The sequence below is a fragment of the Alosa pseudoharengus genome, unplaced genomic scaffold (assembly GCF_046254945.1).
Source record: "Alosa pseudoharengus isolate Yale_2024_CS ecotype anadromous, Long Island Sound unplaced genomic scaffold, YU_APseudo_1.1 YU_APseudo_1.1_scf_3, whole genome shotgun sequence".
Taxonomy (NCBI): domain Eukaryota; kingdom Metazoa; phylum Chordata; class Actinopteri; order Clupeiformes; family Clupeidae; genus Alosa; species Alosa pseudoharengus.
The window spans coordinates 37,396,331-37,413,325 of NW_027468718.1; the positions used below are offsets into that span (position 1 = coordinate 37,396,331).

A 16,995-nucleotide genomic window follows, 5' to 3' on the forward strand; every position below is an offset into this window, starting at 1 on the left:
ATGTACCACATCAGCATTTTTGTTCAGTGAATCTGTCAAAAGCTGGCAGAATAGGCAACAGGCCGATGTGCGTTTTATTTGGAGACAGTTTTGCGAGACAGAGACTGAGTTTGCTGCTGATATTCTGGGGATAGGCTACAACATAGCCAATGTACGACTTTAGCCTTTTAATATATTTGCTGCATTAGATCAGTCTTTCTAGAACAGGCAAGGGCTTTCTAGCCTCACGTCAGCAGCGCTGCATCACCCATAGCCTACATTAAAACAACCAGCGGATGGTGGGCGGGTGTGGTTTCGAAAATTGGTCAAAAAACTTTGGTGCTGATGGATGGCTGATGGATGATAAGTTTTGCCATGCAGTTATGGTTGAAATAATAGCCCACCAGCGCATCTCTAGTGTGTGTGCCTCTCTCTCGCTCAGAGGGGAGGGACAGGCTGAGGGTCGATCCAGCATGGATTCTAAACTCTGTGGTGGATAGGATCTACAATTAGGTGTTAACAATACTACTACGCTAGGTCGAAGTACTCCCAAGTGCTATTGCGCCACACATTGTAGTTCTCCGGTTTATTCGCTTGGAAAATCGCCAAGTTTCATGTTGCGTGGCCGTTTTTGTAGCCGGTGCCTGGCGTGTATGTGTATTTGAATGCAGTAAAGCAATTCGTTACACTCGTTATACTTCCTGACACTGAGGCTGTCGGCCCGCCGGCCCAAAGTTGCAAGGGTGGTTTTTCCGCTCACAGGCGCTAGGGGGAAGCGAGACGGCCACCATTCAACCCGAAAAAAGTCATATAACCATTCCAATGACTCCGAAGCTGGTAAATGAATGTAAATGAAGCTAAACAACTTGCATATTAAGCTAAAAAACCTGCATAGTGTGCCTTTAATAATATTTGCGGAAATTATCCATGTAGCAAGTAAAGCATGTTATATACATGAACTGAACAATACTAGCTGGCAAGTTGGCATTATCTGGCCTCTATAGGGGGCACTGCAATACAGGAAGTGAGCTCATATTTTAGCAACATTTTGACGTAAGAAGTCCAAACTTGGTATAGTGACTTGGTATCTGATTGTGAGCACACAATAGGAAATTGGCATCATTTGGCCTCTAGGGGCGCTGTAGTAAATGAAGTGAGTTCATATCAGCAACGCTTTGATGTACTAAAGTCAAACTTGGTACAGGGACTTGGTACTTGATTGTGAGAATGCACAAGGATAATGCCGTAATTTGGCTTCTAGGGGCATTGTAATAAAGTAAATGAGCTGATATCTCAACCATTCTTTATCCAATTGCCATGAAAGTTGCTGTGAGTGCTTGCACATGCCATGGCAACGCCATTCCTGCTAGTGTACTGCTAGGCCCCCACATCTCTGCTTGCAGCTATATTTTAGTATTGTTTGTGTAGTTTCTCGGTATTTACCTTCATGTAACCTGCGGAAATTAATATACTATTATTTTAGTAAGGCAGGTATTAGGTAAGTACTTAGTAATTAGGGGACTTTAAAAGGAAGGGGTTACCACTTTTTTCTGCTGTTGCAGACTGGTCTCAGTGAGGCAGTGCACACAATGTTGTATGACTGATATTTCAGTACACACATATTATGGTATGGGGTCATTCCGTATCAAATCAGACAGAATTCAGGAAAATGGTTGCTGCACTGTTAGGATTGCTGCACTGTTAGGATTTTGCTCAAAGACCTGTAAATTAGAATCCAAAAAAGAGAAAATACAGAGGCACTCTGAAGTTGAAAAGTATAAAAAAGCCTTTAATTTAACATGGCAATAACTGGTTAAAAGCACATGGGCCTACGTGTTATGGCCATATTGGCCTTCATCAGGGCATAGAAACAGGAAGTAGAACAAAGCTTAAAATGGACAGTGGACACCCATAGGTGTTTAGTGGGTGGAGCCTTCCCATTATGTCACACACCATGTGACCAACTAGTAGGTTACCAAAACACAATTAATTGACAAAACACTGACAAAGAGACATATCACTAGAGAGAAAGAAAGGGAGAGAGAGAAATAGATTTCAATAAAAGCACACAAAAATGTCCATACTTCATTCCTCATTAAGGCCAGGGAAAGAGGTTGCCTTAAGTTTACTAATCCAAAAGGTTTCTCTTTGGAGAAGGGTCATTAGATGGTCTCCACCTCTCTGGGGTTTGGGGACAACCTCTACCACCGTCACTTTGAGGGAGGAAGCAGAGTAATGGACCGCCATGGGATAAGCAGGATTTTTTGTCCTTATGGCGTTCTTATTTTCAGCCACTCTGTCCTCAGCCTTCTTTTTGTTCTGCTGATGTAGAAGCAGCCACACTCACACTCTAATCTGTAGACTACAAAAGTAGTGTTACAATTGGCAAAGGCATTGACAGTAAAGCTTGTACACATCCACAAAAGTAGCAGTTTTAACTACATTTCCACAATGGTTGCAGTTCCCACATCTGTGATTCCCTTTAAGTTTACGTAGCCAGTGTTTTTTCTTTTGAACTGTAAGGTGACTCTGCACCAATTTATCTCTTAATGTGGGTGCTCGTCTAAAACAGAATGAGGGAGGATCACAAAATACCTCTTTCAGTGAAGTGTCGACTTGAAGTATGGCCCAATTGCTCTTTATTATGTTTTTCTAATTTTCAAAGCTGCCTTACTGTATCTGGTGGAAAAAAAGACTTGATTATTCCTCTTGGGTTTCCGTCTTTTTAGAGTAGGTCACTCCTGTTACATTGGTTGGCCCTCCTTTGGGCCTGTTGAACCACCTCTGTCTTGTATCCTCTTTCCTCAAAATGTTTAGCCATCTCCACAGATTTAGATTGATAGTCAACTATTGTGTCACAGATCCTCTTAAGATGAAGGAACTGTCCATAAGGAATGTTGTTTATCAGGTGTGATGAATGAAAGCTATCAGCTCTCAGGACAGTGTTGCGATATGTGCTTTTTCTAAAGATAGATCAAAGTCAAAGTCAAAGTCAAAGTCAGCTTTATTGTCAATTTCTTCACATGTTCCAGACATACAAAGAGATCGAAATTACGTTTCTCGCTATCCCACGGTGGAGACAAGACATATTTTACCAATTTTAAGTCCACAGACAAACATAACATTCAAGTAAACAAAAAAGTAAGTAAGAAAGTAAGTAGATGAATGCAAATCTCCATTTACCCCTTTACTAATTAATACATCCAAAAATGAGATTTCTCTTTGGCTGTATTCTAATGTCATTGTTAGGATTAATGGAGTTTACATATTTATGAAACTCCAGAAAGGTTGGGTTCAGTTAGGGATGTAACGATTACTGGTATAATGATAAACCGTGATAAAAATGTTGACGATAACAATTACCGTTTTCTTTTGAAATATCATAATTATCACGGTTGATTATCACGGTGTTGAAACCGTGTGTTTAATCCTTCCCAGCTTCATCCGAGCCTGCTTTTGACATACAGTAGGCCTGGTACAATGAAGCAAAATTGGTACGGATTCTGTTGTCTAATTGATGGTTTTAACTGCGAATTGGATTAGGCTACACCTGATTTTAAAAGGCGGAACATTTTCACCGCAAAACTTGCACTGTATCATTTGCACTCTGCGTCTTTTTATGTTCGCGTGCACATTAAATCCATTCCACTCACGTTATCAGAAGAACACAGTAGCCTAAAGTTTTATTTCGAACACTTACTTTGGTCTCACTCAGGGTAGGAATTTCACGGCGGCCACGTTTTTGCCCCTTGCATTGGCCGTGATGTCCCTTTGAAAATCAGAGGTTTACAGGCCACGGTGCCCTTGGTGCCCTGCTTTCAATATTCTGCTTTGCATCCTACTAATAGCGAATTTTATTTAGCCTATGGCCTGTCAAAATAATCTTAGCATTCACAGCGCAAATTAATTTCTTTTACGCAGTGGAGAAAGTGACAGCGCAAGAAAGAAAGTGCGTCTAAATTCACCTATTCTTCTCAGTTGAACTACTCGAGAAGTAGCCTACTCATCACACAGACATCGCAAGTATCACATGAAAGAGCTTTTTCTCAGCTTTTAAACTATGTTAGCCGCGAATTGCTGTGGTGAACGGTTCGCGAGAAACGTAAATAATATAATTAAATTTAATCATAAATTCCACTGAAGGTTTTCGTCCATCTCCCTACCCATTCCTCTCGGTGCAATACTTCACGAACCTTTCGTTTAACACATGACAAACCATATATCAGAACAAACAGCAGACCTTACCGAACATAAAGGTGTAAAGCAGTCCCCTGTACAGTTAGCCGTTCCAGAGTAATCATAACAGGCCAAATATAAAATAAATGTTAAATATAGCCTAGATATCTGTAAATATTAGATGTTCAGATGATTTGCAGTTCTATATAATATGTCATATTTCATGTTTTTGTAATGTTTCATACAGTGATGCAGGTCTACTGCAGTGAATAGGCTATACAACTTTGATATTTTTTATAGCCTATGTGGCCTTTGTGCCCTCCACCAAACATGCCCAACTGAAGGCCAAGTGGCCTTGCCCCCAGAATGGTGAAATTCCAAGCCTGGTCTCACTCATTGGATCCAAATAACAGTAATAGCAACCTCCAAGTCATGGTAGGGTAAGTTAAGCAATAAGCACATAGCCAATTTAACATGATAAACTGAACGGGACACTTTTTGAAACTATTTCAGCTTGTGAAATAATAATCGCTTGTGTAGGCCTATCAGTGCTTTCTGAACATATTGAACACACTTTTAAAAATACCGTGATAATACCGAAAACCGTGATAATTTTGGTCACTATAACCGTGAGGTTAAATTTTCATACCGTTACATCCCTAGGTTCAGTACATCTAAAACAAAAAAAAACACATCATCAATGTAGTGACAATAGAAGATCAAGTTTTCAAGGAAGGAGTTGCATGTGTTGTGAATGTATTCCTTCTCCCAAAGACCCAGGAAAAGACGAGCATAGCTGGGTGCAAAACATGCCCCCATAGCTGTTCCCTTAATCTGTCTGAATTAGGGCTGTCAATCGATTAAAAAATGTAAGCGAATTAATTACATACTCTGTGATTAATTAATCAAAATTAATCGCATATATCATTTTTGCTGTGAAAGTATTTTAAATATTTAAATTCAAATGAATCATTCTGAATATTCTGAATCATGCATTAGTGACATTAAAGTTCAAAAACTCTTTTATTATTATTTTCACTGTTCAAATAATGGCCATAATAATCTACGATATGACCTAATATGCTGAGGAAATAAATTCAAAAGTGCTTCGGGAAAAAGTTTTTTTTTTTTCACATACATTGCATTTCAGGCCACAGATACAGTATAACCTAGGGGACACAATGAAAATAAATTAACACTCCCCTCAATGTCAACACTATTTCTTTGCATTGATGTGTGACTTTAGAGTTGACAAAATCCGGTGATATGCAAATTCCTTGCTACAGACATTGCAGAAGACTTTATTTTAATCAACTCTTTATTTTTATCAACACCATCAGGCTTTTAGGTTTTTTTAAAGTAAATGTTCCAATCAATGATCTAGGCAGTACATTTTCTTCTCTCCTTCATTTTACAGTCTAATGGTTACTGACTAGAACGGCTTAGGGTCAAAGGTCATACGGAATCGATTAACCCATTTACTCCTAAAATGCCTGCTAAAAACGCCTATAGAATCCTATGGCATTCTAGACCAAATAACCTTATTTCCTGAGGGTTTTCTGAAAACATACTAAAAATTGTCAACGTCTACCAAAATTTTAGCACCTCTGTAGCACCTAGAAACATGAAATAAAAATCATGCTGCGCTACGCAGCATCCAGCGGGAGGGTCAATGTTGCGGTACGCAGCATCCAGCGGGAGGGTCAATGTTGCGTCATGCAGCATCCAGCGCGAATGAGTTAATCTGCGCTATTTTTTTTAATCAGTTAATTTTTCTTAAATTAATTAATCGAAATTAATCAGTTATTTTGACAGCCCTAGTCTGAATACATCATCCTCAAAGCAAAACACATTATTGTTGAGTGTCCATTCAGTAAGCTGTAAAATGTAGTCATTTGGTGGCATGCACTCTGTTAAATAGTGCTTAATAGCATGAAGGCCTTCTGTATGATCGATATTTGTGTACAAACTCTCAATTAGTTTTGTAAATTAGTTTTAGTAAATTAGTTTTAGTTCTGTAAATTAGTTTTGTTCAAATGCAATGCCCTTGGATTTTTACATACTCAAAAATGCCTTATCCTGGGCATTAATATCCTAAAAATTATTATTCCTAGCCTTACCAAACTTTGTAGGATGGAAGACAGAATGTATTTTCAGTATGACCGGACCATTAAAATTTGTACTGCATATCCATTGATTTTATAAAAGCCCCTAGATTTGGAGCAGAGTGCAAAACACTCCCACCCACATGTATCAATCAGTATTTTGTCTGTAAATACAGTACAGGCCAAAAGTTTGGACACACCTTCTCATTTCAATGCATTTTCTTTATTTTCATGACTATTTACATTGTAGAGATGTAGAAGGCATCAAAACTATGAATGAATGCAAAGTTATTTGGCCCACAGATGACTATTTGTCAAATAATGGCTTGCTGAATATGGTATTAAATAAAAAATAAAAAATAGCAACTTTTAAGAAATTAGATTATAAGACATGTTTTTAGTTATTATGACCGCCGCGCTGTAGCCCCCCCGCTGGACTGCACCCCTCGAAAAGAGGGTAGGGCAGACACAGTTTTCTGTGAACCGTAAGGTTTAGGAGGACCATTTTTTTTTGTATGTTGATCTCAAGGGGCCATGTCAACCCATTCCATAACCACTCATTTCATGTATAGCGGCACCTAGTTAAACACAAAAAAGTAAAAATGAGGTGTTGTAATTGAAGGTATCTGTGACCTAACATAGTCAAAACTGCACGAAATTGGAAGTGTAGGATCATTATGACACCCTCTGAATGCACGCCAAGTTTCGTGGAATTCCGTTCATGGGGGGCCACACAATAAATTAATTTATGTTACTATACACCAACTGGCCTGTAGGTGGCCGGAGACAGTTTTCTGTGAATATCTCGAGAACCGTAGGGCCTAGGAGGTCCACCTTTTTTTTGTATGTTGGTCTTAAGGGGGCATGTCAACCCATCCCATTACCACTTATTTCATGTATAGCACCACCTAGTTAAAAATGAAAAAGCAAAAAATTAGGTGTTTTCATCACAATATCTCTGGCTGACATGGTCAAAACTGCACAAAATTGAAAGTGTAGGATCATTATGACACCCTCCGAATGCATGCCAAGTTTTGTGAACTTTCGTTCATGGGGGGCCTTACAATAAAATAATTTATGTGTACATTTAGTGACCGTACACCAACAAGGATTCCCGGGACACTGAAAGACCGGGGTACACGAAACTTGGTGGGCATGTAACCCCACATGGATAGCATGGAACCATTGTTTTTTGTTTTGATCTGTAGCCCCCCCGCTGTACTGGACCCCCCTGAAAGGAGGGTAGGGCAGACACAGTTTTCTGTGAATATCTTGAGAACCGTAGGGCCTAGGGGTCATGTTAACCCATTCCATGTAAACAGATACACACGCACACAAATACATTCACAGTAATCATACGTATGACACATACTCACACAGTAGACATATGTACGCATGCATGCACATGCACAAACACACATACGCAGGCAAACACACAAGCACGCACACACACATACACACACACACACACCCACCCACATAAACATAAACATGTACACGCACACATGCACACAATTTAAGAATTTCTCAGAATTATGAACAGGCAAGATGGGGGTGGGGTTGTATAAAATTAATTTTACATGTGAAATCTATGAACTAATCATGTTTTGGTACTTGTTGTCTAGCAGATACCAGTGAGAATTGAGTGTGGATAATGCAATTTAGTGAGACAGTTAGAATCATATAGGCCTTTCAGCGTGATTTATTTTTGTGGAAAAAATGTGCTGGACTGGGCGGCGGTCATATTTTGTACCGCTCTGCGGTACATCTAGTTTCACACTTTTTTGTTAAGTACATAATTCCACATGTGTTTATTAATAGTTTTGATGAATCTACAATGTAAATAGTCATGAAAATAAAGGAAACGCATTGAATGAAAAGGTGTGTTCAAACTTTTGGCCTGCACTATACTTGTGCCAATACTTGAGGTATCCACAGTTCATGAAGCTGAAGAAAACTAGGCATGGTTGCACTTGTTAGTCATTTTCATAGGACAAAATGTCATGTGGGATACCTAGTAGGAACCTTAAAATATATATGGGAACATCTTTTTACATGGTTTTACATTTGTTGAATTTATAGGTCCTCTACTATGTCCCCCTACACTGCCTGGATTTCAAAGTTGTCAGACACAGATGTGCTGCTGGCCCCTCTTGGAACAGGAGGTGTTGTGACTGTGGATATGGGAGGCTATGTACGCTTGTGGGAGACTGGACTAGACAACTTGCAGCGCTCCTTGATGGAGTGGAGGGGAATGATTGGATCTGAGGATGGTCGCCCTATACAAGTCAGTCTGTCATGTTGTTTCTAAAGTCTGAAGAGTTAGTCACTGTGTACATGGTGTGATACCTAACCCTCATTTTACAGTATTTATTTCATTTCAGGGGCCAACTAGCACATAGAGAGCAGTTTGATGTTCAGTGTATTGCTCAAGGACACTTTCAAGGACAGGTTCAGGAGATGTGTTCAAACCTGTGACCTTTGGATTACTGAATCACTCCTCTGTTTCCTGAGCCACCACCGCCCTATCATTGGCGGAGCGAGGGGGTGGCTTCGGGGGCTCAAGCCCCGAATCTTTTTTCAAAAGCCCCGAATCTTTTTTTTTGTATGTGTTTTCAATTTCCAACGATTCTAATTTCTAATTTAACTTCTTCTTGGTTTATCTATAAATGTTACACAATGTAGGCTACTATTACTGAGCAAATAGGCTATCCCTTATTTTCAAAGCCCAATATTGACAGATAATCTGATTTCCCACACGATGAGTTTAGGCAATGCCAGAGCCGAGATGTAGCGATTTACGTCATAAACCTGGCAGGAAATTTCAGAGCGGCGCAGTCGGTTTAAACAGCAAGCCGGTAAGAAAAACTATTGTCAAGACATTAGGCAATTAGGCTACTGTACCCCGGAATACAAAAATAAACTTCAGAAAGTTTGTTGTACTGTATTCATAGAGTCTCAATGACCGAATCAGTAGATTTACCTGTTGTCAGTTGAGTTCGTTCAATTCATTTATTGTAGGCTAGTAGCCTAGGCAAATATGAAACGGAGATGTAACATCACATTTTTAAAGTCTCAATGTGTCCATTAGTTTACACAGAATTCACTAGAATTCATTATTTAAGGGGTTATTTTTCAAAATGTTCTGCCGGGGGGGGCATGCCCCCGGACCCCCTTAGCCTTCCTGTGTGTGACACTGGGCTAAGCCCCCAATGTGTCAAATGTCTGGCTCCGCCCCTGCGCCCTATAAGATATAATCATCAGATCATTAAAAACAATTTGCCTTATTCACCTGGCGGTCAGAACGAGGCTGAAGGGTACACTTGCCATTACACATAAGTCAGCAGATGGTGACTGAGGACTGAGGTGTAATGGCAAGTGTACCCTTTAGCCTCGTTCTGGCCACCGGGTGAATAAGGCGAATGGGCCGTATTTACCATATGTATTTCTAAGACACGTCTAACTTGGCAGATTGTGCGATGATGTGCTGTGACTAATGAAGCCCCAATTAAAAAAGGGTGATTATCCAAGTTGGGTCACCTGTGACTAAACAATGGCAAGAAATTAGAAGGTTGTCTAATTTTAGGACAATTTAAAAACGGTAGAGTACAGTAAGAATAAGTGCATCAGTGAGTGCTGTTTTTAAACAGTTGAGTGTCAGTTCAAGACGGGTGGTAAGTGCTAGGATCAGCAAGACCTGTAAGTGGTGCTATGAGAGGAGATGTTCTCTAAAGAGCTGGGTCTTCAGGAGTTTTTTGAAAATGGAGAGGGATGTCCCTGCCCTTGTAGGAACTTCTTCCATAATGCACCTTAGGAGGAGTACATCAGTTATATGTTCATCAGTTATGACGATTCAGTAAAGTTGGCACCAACCCAAACCAACCTTTGTGTTGGTTTCTAATTAGGTAAGTTCATAGGTAGAAAGAATACATGGCAGGACTTTTTTCGGAGGATTGTCCACCTCTGTAATGTAAGAGTGCACAGACATCTATATATTTTAACAGGTGCCAGATACTAAAAGATGCAAGACAAGTCTTTTTTGTTTTTTTTGCATCAAACATAAAGATGTTAAATTATGTGGAATTCTTGATCAGTGACAATAAGACAAGACAGTGATTTAATCATTACAAGTTATATATTATTCTCGATCAGCAACAGTACTCCATAAACTAAGAGATCAATGATCCATACAGCATGCCATAAATCCATAATACTTTCCTCACAAAAGATGGAGAAATAAAACATTTCCATGTTAACCACATTTGTTCACAAGCGCCAATCTAAAAACAAAATAATATGAGATATCAAAGAAACCAATATACAGGTAAAGAAATATCCATAAACTCATACAAGTGTACTATTCCTACAAAACAACTAGATACTAACAATGTAGTGCAAGAACAACCATGTGGTGACACTGTTTCAGTGAGTAAAGATTCATTTTGGAATCTAAGAAGACATATTTTGGAAACATGAGTGTGTGCTACAGAGAGCAAAGAAAACCGTGAGCAATATAGGGCTTGCGAAGTAATACACCCAGATAGCAAGCACACGTTGGCCCCACGCTGGCCCAACGGCATTACAGCCGTTGGCATGGCGTTGTTGACTGAATTTGGGCCAACGTCATTTTGCCCGGTGAGGTAGCGTTGTTGCGATGTTGGCATTTCAATAGAAAATCATTGAACAATCCGCAAAACATCAGCTTACATATTGGCGGAGAGTTACCACTTGCAGATTATCCTTATCATTGCAACATGGCGACTTTGACTCCTAACCAAAATGTTTGCGTCTAATTCAACTTCAACCGTTTAACGTAGAAACTTCGTTCTAACTTTGTAACATAGGTCTTGAAAATGACACTTGAGCAATGCATTTTTCACTTTTCTAAACTATATTCTTTTTTAAGATATTAACAAAAAACAAAAGACTTTGCATTGGCATTATGACATCAAAATGGGTTAATTAAATTGATCTGCACCTGTATCAACTGCCAGCTGCTCAACTAGGCCCCATCAAAGAGCCAGTTAAACTGATTGCACCTGTATCAACTGCTTTCTGCTCAACTAGGCCAACTCTCTCTGTGTCTCTCCATTCTACAAGGATATAAGGCACATTCCATCCAACTTTCTATCCAGTCATCCACTTCAAACCATTCACTCATCCACCCATTAAACTATCTATCAACATCCATTAAACAATCTGCCTATCAACATCCATTCAACTTTCTGTCTATCAACATCCATTACACCAGGGGTCGGCAATTACGTTTGGACCCGGGCCAATTTTTTTTCAGACAATGGCATCGCGGGCCATAGCTTTTGTAATGGGGGGGGGGGGGGGGGGGGGGGTTATAGGCCTACTATTTAAATTATTAATTATTATATTATATTAAAATAAACATCATCTAACTTTTAAAATGCATTTAATTTAATTCCATTAAAAACGTTTATTTGCTTATGTGCGCTGTTTTTATGCCGCCTGCTGCATCTCCTGTCGTCTCTCATGAAACAGGCGACTTGCCTAGCAACTTGCCGTAACTAATGTGTAGGCTACAAATATTATTCTTTTGGATGACGTGTAAATGATTAGCTGAACATTGCTATATGCTAGTTATCGATGCAAAATGTCGTTGTCAAAAGCCTTGAAAAGAAAAATTGATTCAGAATGCAGGACCTACAAAGAAGAATGGAAGCAGAGGTATGTGTTGAGCCTGCCTGCATTTCTTAATGCCAAGCCTATTAATTTAACGTAACATAGGCTATTTTTGACCTTGCCCACTGGAAGAGGGAGACAGGACACTGTTGTTGTTTTTTTGCACAAGATTACGCGCACTCGCGTGCCAATACCGTTCCGACCTGTGCGTCATGGATAACTGCAAGGATGTTCCACCTGTTTTGTCACTTTAGTAGGACTATCATCTATACCTCAATAAATGTTTTGAAATTGATGGGATTGCTGTAGGCCTTTTTTTCTTTTTAAAAACATGGGGTTAAAAAAAAAATTCATTCAACAGCAAATTAACGTCATCTCGCGGGCCAGATAGAATAGATGGCGGGCCAAAATTGGCCCGCGGGCCACTATTTGCCGACCCCTGCATTACACTATCTACATTCAACTTTTAAATTATATACTCTGTCTCAGGCTTTAAGCATACAATCTGTCTGTCTTAAGACTACAAATCCTGTTCAACTATTTCCTCTACCCACAACTGTTTCAAAATAAATGTCCTCACTACAATAATTCACTATTAAATAATTTAACTATTTAAACTACTCAACTATTTAACTTTTCAGCCATTTCAACTATCAGTTGTCATCAACTATAACTCCTGCCAACTGTTTCCTCTGCCCACAACTGTTTCCAAATAAAAGTCTGTTTTGCATTTTATGTTAATATATGTTTTGTATTTTCATGTACTGGTAATTTCCTCGAAATCCTCGAGATGTAAAGGGGCTTTATGGAAATCACAGACTGGGATTTATTTTACCAAAGCTGTGAAGGAGACTTAAACCTGCTGACATCTCCCCCTGACTTTGTGTGGAAACTGTTTCCAACAACAAGCCTTGGGTCACCAAGGACCTGAGACATGAAATAGAAAGCAGCATTTCAGCAGGGAGAACTACTCTGGTTAATGTTGTTTAAGTCCCCAACAGAAGTTTACACTAGTCTTTATCCATAAAGACCCTAGGTTGTTTTTTAGACCAGACCTTTCTTTTAATGTATCAACAGAGTTTAAGACAACCCAGCTGAATGGAATAGACTGTTTTCAGTTTCAACCATCATACTAGGGACATGTATATAACAGTGTTTCTCTCTTTGTTCAAACACACACAAACACACATTTATCGTTTCCCCTCTCAGATTACTATCCAGAGGGACAGTGGCCTGGATGTCAGCTCTCCAAAACATGGCAAGGTTGACCCCAACAATGATCCCCATGTAGGAGGAAACCAGTGGGCTGGGGGCACAGGTGGGTTACTGGAGTTCAAATGTGGTATTCTGGAGAAACATTGCCGTGCAAAATTATAAAAAAAAAAATTATAATAATAAGTTACCATATTTATTTATTTTTAATTTGTGGTTTCTTAAGGATTGAATATGTAAGTCTTCCCTACTTAGTTAGCATTGTTAGCATAGTTAACATAGTTAATATTGTTAGCATAACTGTGAAAAAACATTAGCTAAATTAGCTGTCACATGGTTAGCATAGTTAACATTGTTATCATGGTTAACATTGTTAACATAACTGTTAAAAACATTAGCTAAGTTAACTAAGTCTCATTGTTAGCATAGTTAACATTGTTAGCATAACTACTAAAGTTAGCTTAAGTTTAAGTTAGCTGAGTCACATGGTTAATATAGTTAACATAGTTAGCATTGTTTACATAACTGTTAAAAACGTTAGCTAAGTTAGCAACGTCACATGGTTAACATAATTAGCATAGTTAGCAACTTCAAACAGCGCATTGGTATTTAGATAGTCAGCGGCACATTTGAAGGAATCTGCTTGCACACAAGACCGTATGGAACAGGTATTCCACTAAACCATGCTTTACTAAACCTAGCAGAGTATAGGCTACACACATCTGCACTCGTCTATTATTTGAACTCAATTATTTGAAGGCAAAGTGAAACTAACTTCACTGTGGTGTCATAGTCAACGACGAAACAGTTATACACAGTTAATTACTTTCTCTATTGACTGACAAGGGGTTACCATCGAAAACATAGCCTGAAAAAAGCAACACCCCAATACTGTTCAAATGACTGATTAAAAAACCCTAAGGACATTTATCCTGCAGATGCACATATCGTGACAGATTGTCTTCAGTTGTGCTTCATATGCGCCTTTCGCTATCGAGTACCAAAGTGTGACGTCACATTTCTGTAGCAATCGAATTTCTGTTCTACACTGAAAGTAATTGTGGTGAATAATTACTTAATATTAATCTTAGACTGGCGAACTTCAGGAAAACTCAGGAATCAGGTTTATTCTGTTACAAGCTGAGAGGGTACAAAAAAAGGTCTATGGTCTATGTAGGCCTATCCCAGGCCTGAAAGGCCTAGGTTGGCCTGTAGCCAACTCCTCCTCTCTTCCGCTCTACATCCTTAGTCTGACAATCCAAAATCTGACAAACATTTCAGTTTAGTTACTTTTAAATGCTTTAAACAAAGAACAAAATGGCGCCAAGAACAAGCCCACATGATTGGTTCTCCAGTTGGCATCAGACACACCTACTCACACCCACTTCACACCTATCTGAATAGCATGAGGAGAGATATCTTATATATCAGAAATATCACTTATAGAATGTTCCAAACATTCTCACAATCAAATCATTACAATCATTGTACTGAGACTATCAGAATGATACCAAACATGAATACATTTACATTTCATGACACATGGATACATTATATCAAGGTAGCATCCTTTGTCTTGTGTAAGTGATAGGCCTTAAACCAGCACATTAGCATTTGATTGGGGGAGGGGATGGTGTCTTTGTTTAAAACCAAAAAGGGCCACATGGCAATTAAATTATTATTCATTTTAACCTTAAATTTATTGCTATCAACACAAACCAAATTAACAATATGAAATACTAGGCCAGGTCAAAGTTTTTTTTCGCGTAGATAAGCAGATTGCTTTTCTGATGATTGAAGCAATTATTGAGAATAGATTGTCTTTATTTTTTTATTTAAAAACTGAAACTAAAGTTGTATAAACCACTGTAAACATGGTGCAGTGCTTCGCTCCTGAATGCAATCATGTTTCAATCTGTAGTGATTTTCTCCTCTTGAAATGGATTTATTCTCGTTTTCGAAGAAAGAACACAGCGAAGCTCCATCTAGGTTCAGGTCGTTTAGAACAGAAAATCTGGTTGCCCAGACAACGTGACGTAATGGGTTTGGTACTCTATAGACCAGGTTTTTCTTGGTCAGTGGTGTAATGCTTTTTAGATGGTGTAAGGGTACGTTCAGACTAAGCGTTTTTTTCTGACAAAGTCAGAAGTTATGCAGACCGCTTTTTCAGTTTGAAAAAAAAATCTGCCAGCGTTCTTGTTCCAAAAAGCAGCCGGAAGCGTTTTTTTGCGATAGGCAAAGTGAGTAACGTTACGTGATACAAAATATCGTGGAAGGAAAAATTGGGGTTGGCTATTGCTTTTGGTATGTTATGGTAAACTTGTGAAGTCATGTCAAACAATTCCATATGCTCAGACACGAGTCTCTCGACCGGTGTTCTCTGTCACCTTCTCCATTTTTTACTTGTTGTCATGGGAAACCAAAGGTCTCGGTTATCCGGTTGTGATTGGTCAGCTGTAAAAAAGACAGCATGACGTATGGCGTTTTTCCGATCTGAAAGAAAAAGACGGTTGTGGTCGCGTTTTAAAAGAAGCCAACGACTTTTTTGAAAACACGGTCTACTCCATAGGATTATAATGTAAAACGGACTGCGAAAAAGACGCTTAGTCTGAACGTACCCTAAGAAAGCGATTTTTAGATCATGTGCCAGACCACACCTTATGTCGTTAATTGCCACACCCCTGTGCACAAGGCTTAATAAAAGTGAAGTGCGTGGCGCAAAACTCGAGTGTAAGATGGGAATAAACTTTGCAACAGGATAATAATACGCTTTGCGCCGGCTGGGTTTTGCGTCACGAAAATAGGGCCCATAATGGCTAAATCTCAATGTCCCTCTATGAAATTGTGAAGTGCACAAGGGCTCGCTCGCATCTTTTCTGGAACTTTCATTGTTATATGTTTCCTGTGATGATTCTATTTTATACCACATATCTGCTTTTATGGGCCGATGCCCCCCTATGACTAATAATTTAAATGAGAGTAGGCCTAGGGATGACGTGGGCTTTGAAGGTATGGCCCCCTTTACGTACTTGAGGGTGTTTTCAATTTAACTTAATAGGGCACTACCGCCTCTGTCTCCCATGGACTTTGATGAAGATGTAACCACATTGAAACGTTATTCATTTGCTGCACTATTCTAAAATATTGTTATTGTGACCAGAAGCGCGGTGGAATTACCATTTTTTTACATGTTGAAGTAAACATTTCATCATTCAGTGCAATGTTTTTATCATTCAGTCTTATGTAATTTCTCCATTACACCACAGTGTTATCCCAGTGTTATCCATTACACTGAATGACAGGATCTGTATTTAGATACTAATTTAGTACATCCATATGCACATCCATATTGACATGATGGCATCATGCAGTTCATGCAGATTTGCCGGCTGCACATGATGTGAATCTCCCATTCCACCTCATCCCAAACTATCTGATTGAGATTTGGTGACTGTGGAGGCCATTTCAGTACAGTGAGGTCATGTTCAAGAAACCACTTTCAGATAATTCAAGCTTTGTGACATGTCACGTTATCCTGCTGAAAGTAGCCATCAGAAGATGGGTACATAATTCGTCATAAATTCGTTGGGTCCAAGTACCCATGTGGACCCAGGTTTGAATCCAACCTGCGGTCATTTTCCGATCCCACCCCATCTCTCTCTCTCTCTCCCACTCACCCTGTCAATCTTCACTGTCCTATCTAAATAAAAACAAAAAGAACAGAAATGTTGGTCTCCTTTGGTACAGATCCAGTGGGCAACACATTTCTGAAAGCACCTTTTTTCTTCATTGCTAATTATTCTGCTACCTCCAAATACTTTGTGGGATGATTCAATTCACTCTGAGGTGTTGCATAACGATTGTATTTATT

At 39.2% G+C, this 16,995-nt stretch overlaps 1 protein-coding gene across 4 annotated transcripts in view; it reads left to right on the forward strand.

The window, feature by feature from the left end:
• Positions 1-16,995, forward strand: part of vwa8 (von Willebrand factor A domain containing 8) — an 833,026-nt gene that overhangs the window by 161,519 nt on the left and 654,512 nt on the right. For 2 of the 4 annotated variants that reach the window (XM_076264210.1, XM_076264208.1), the window contains exons 37-38: positions 8,343-8,547; positions 13,122-13,230. In XM_076264210.1, coding sequence (XP_076120325.1) covers positions 8,343-8,547; positions 13,122-13,230 — 314 coding nt within the window. Of the gene's footprint in view, positions 1-8,342; positions 8,548-8,627; positions 9,564-13,121; positions 13,231-16,995 lie in introns of those variants that run through there. The other 2 variants (XM_076264211.1, XM_076264212.1) reach the window with 2 other exon arrangements.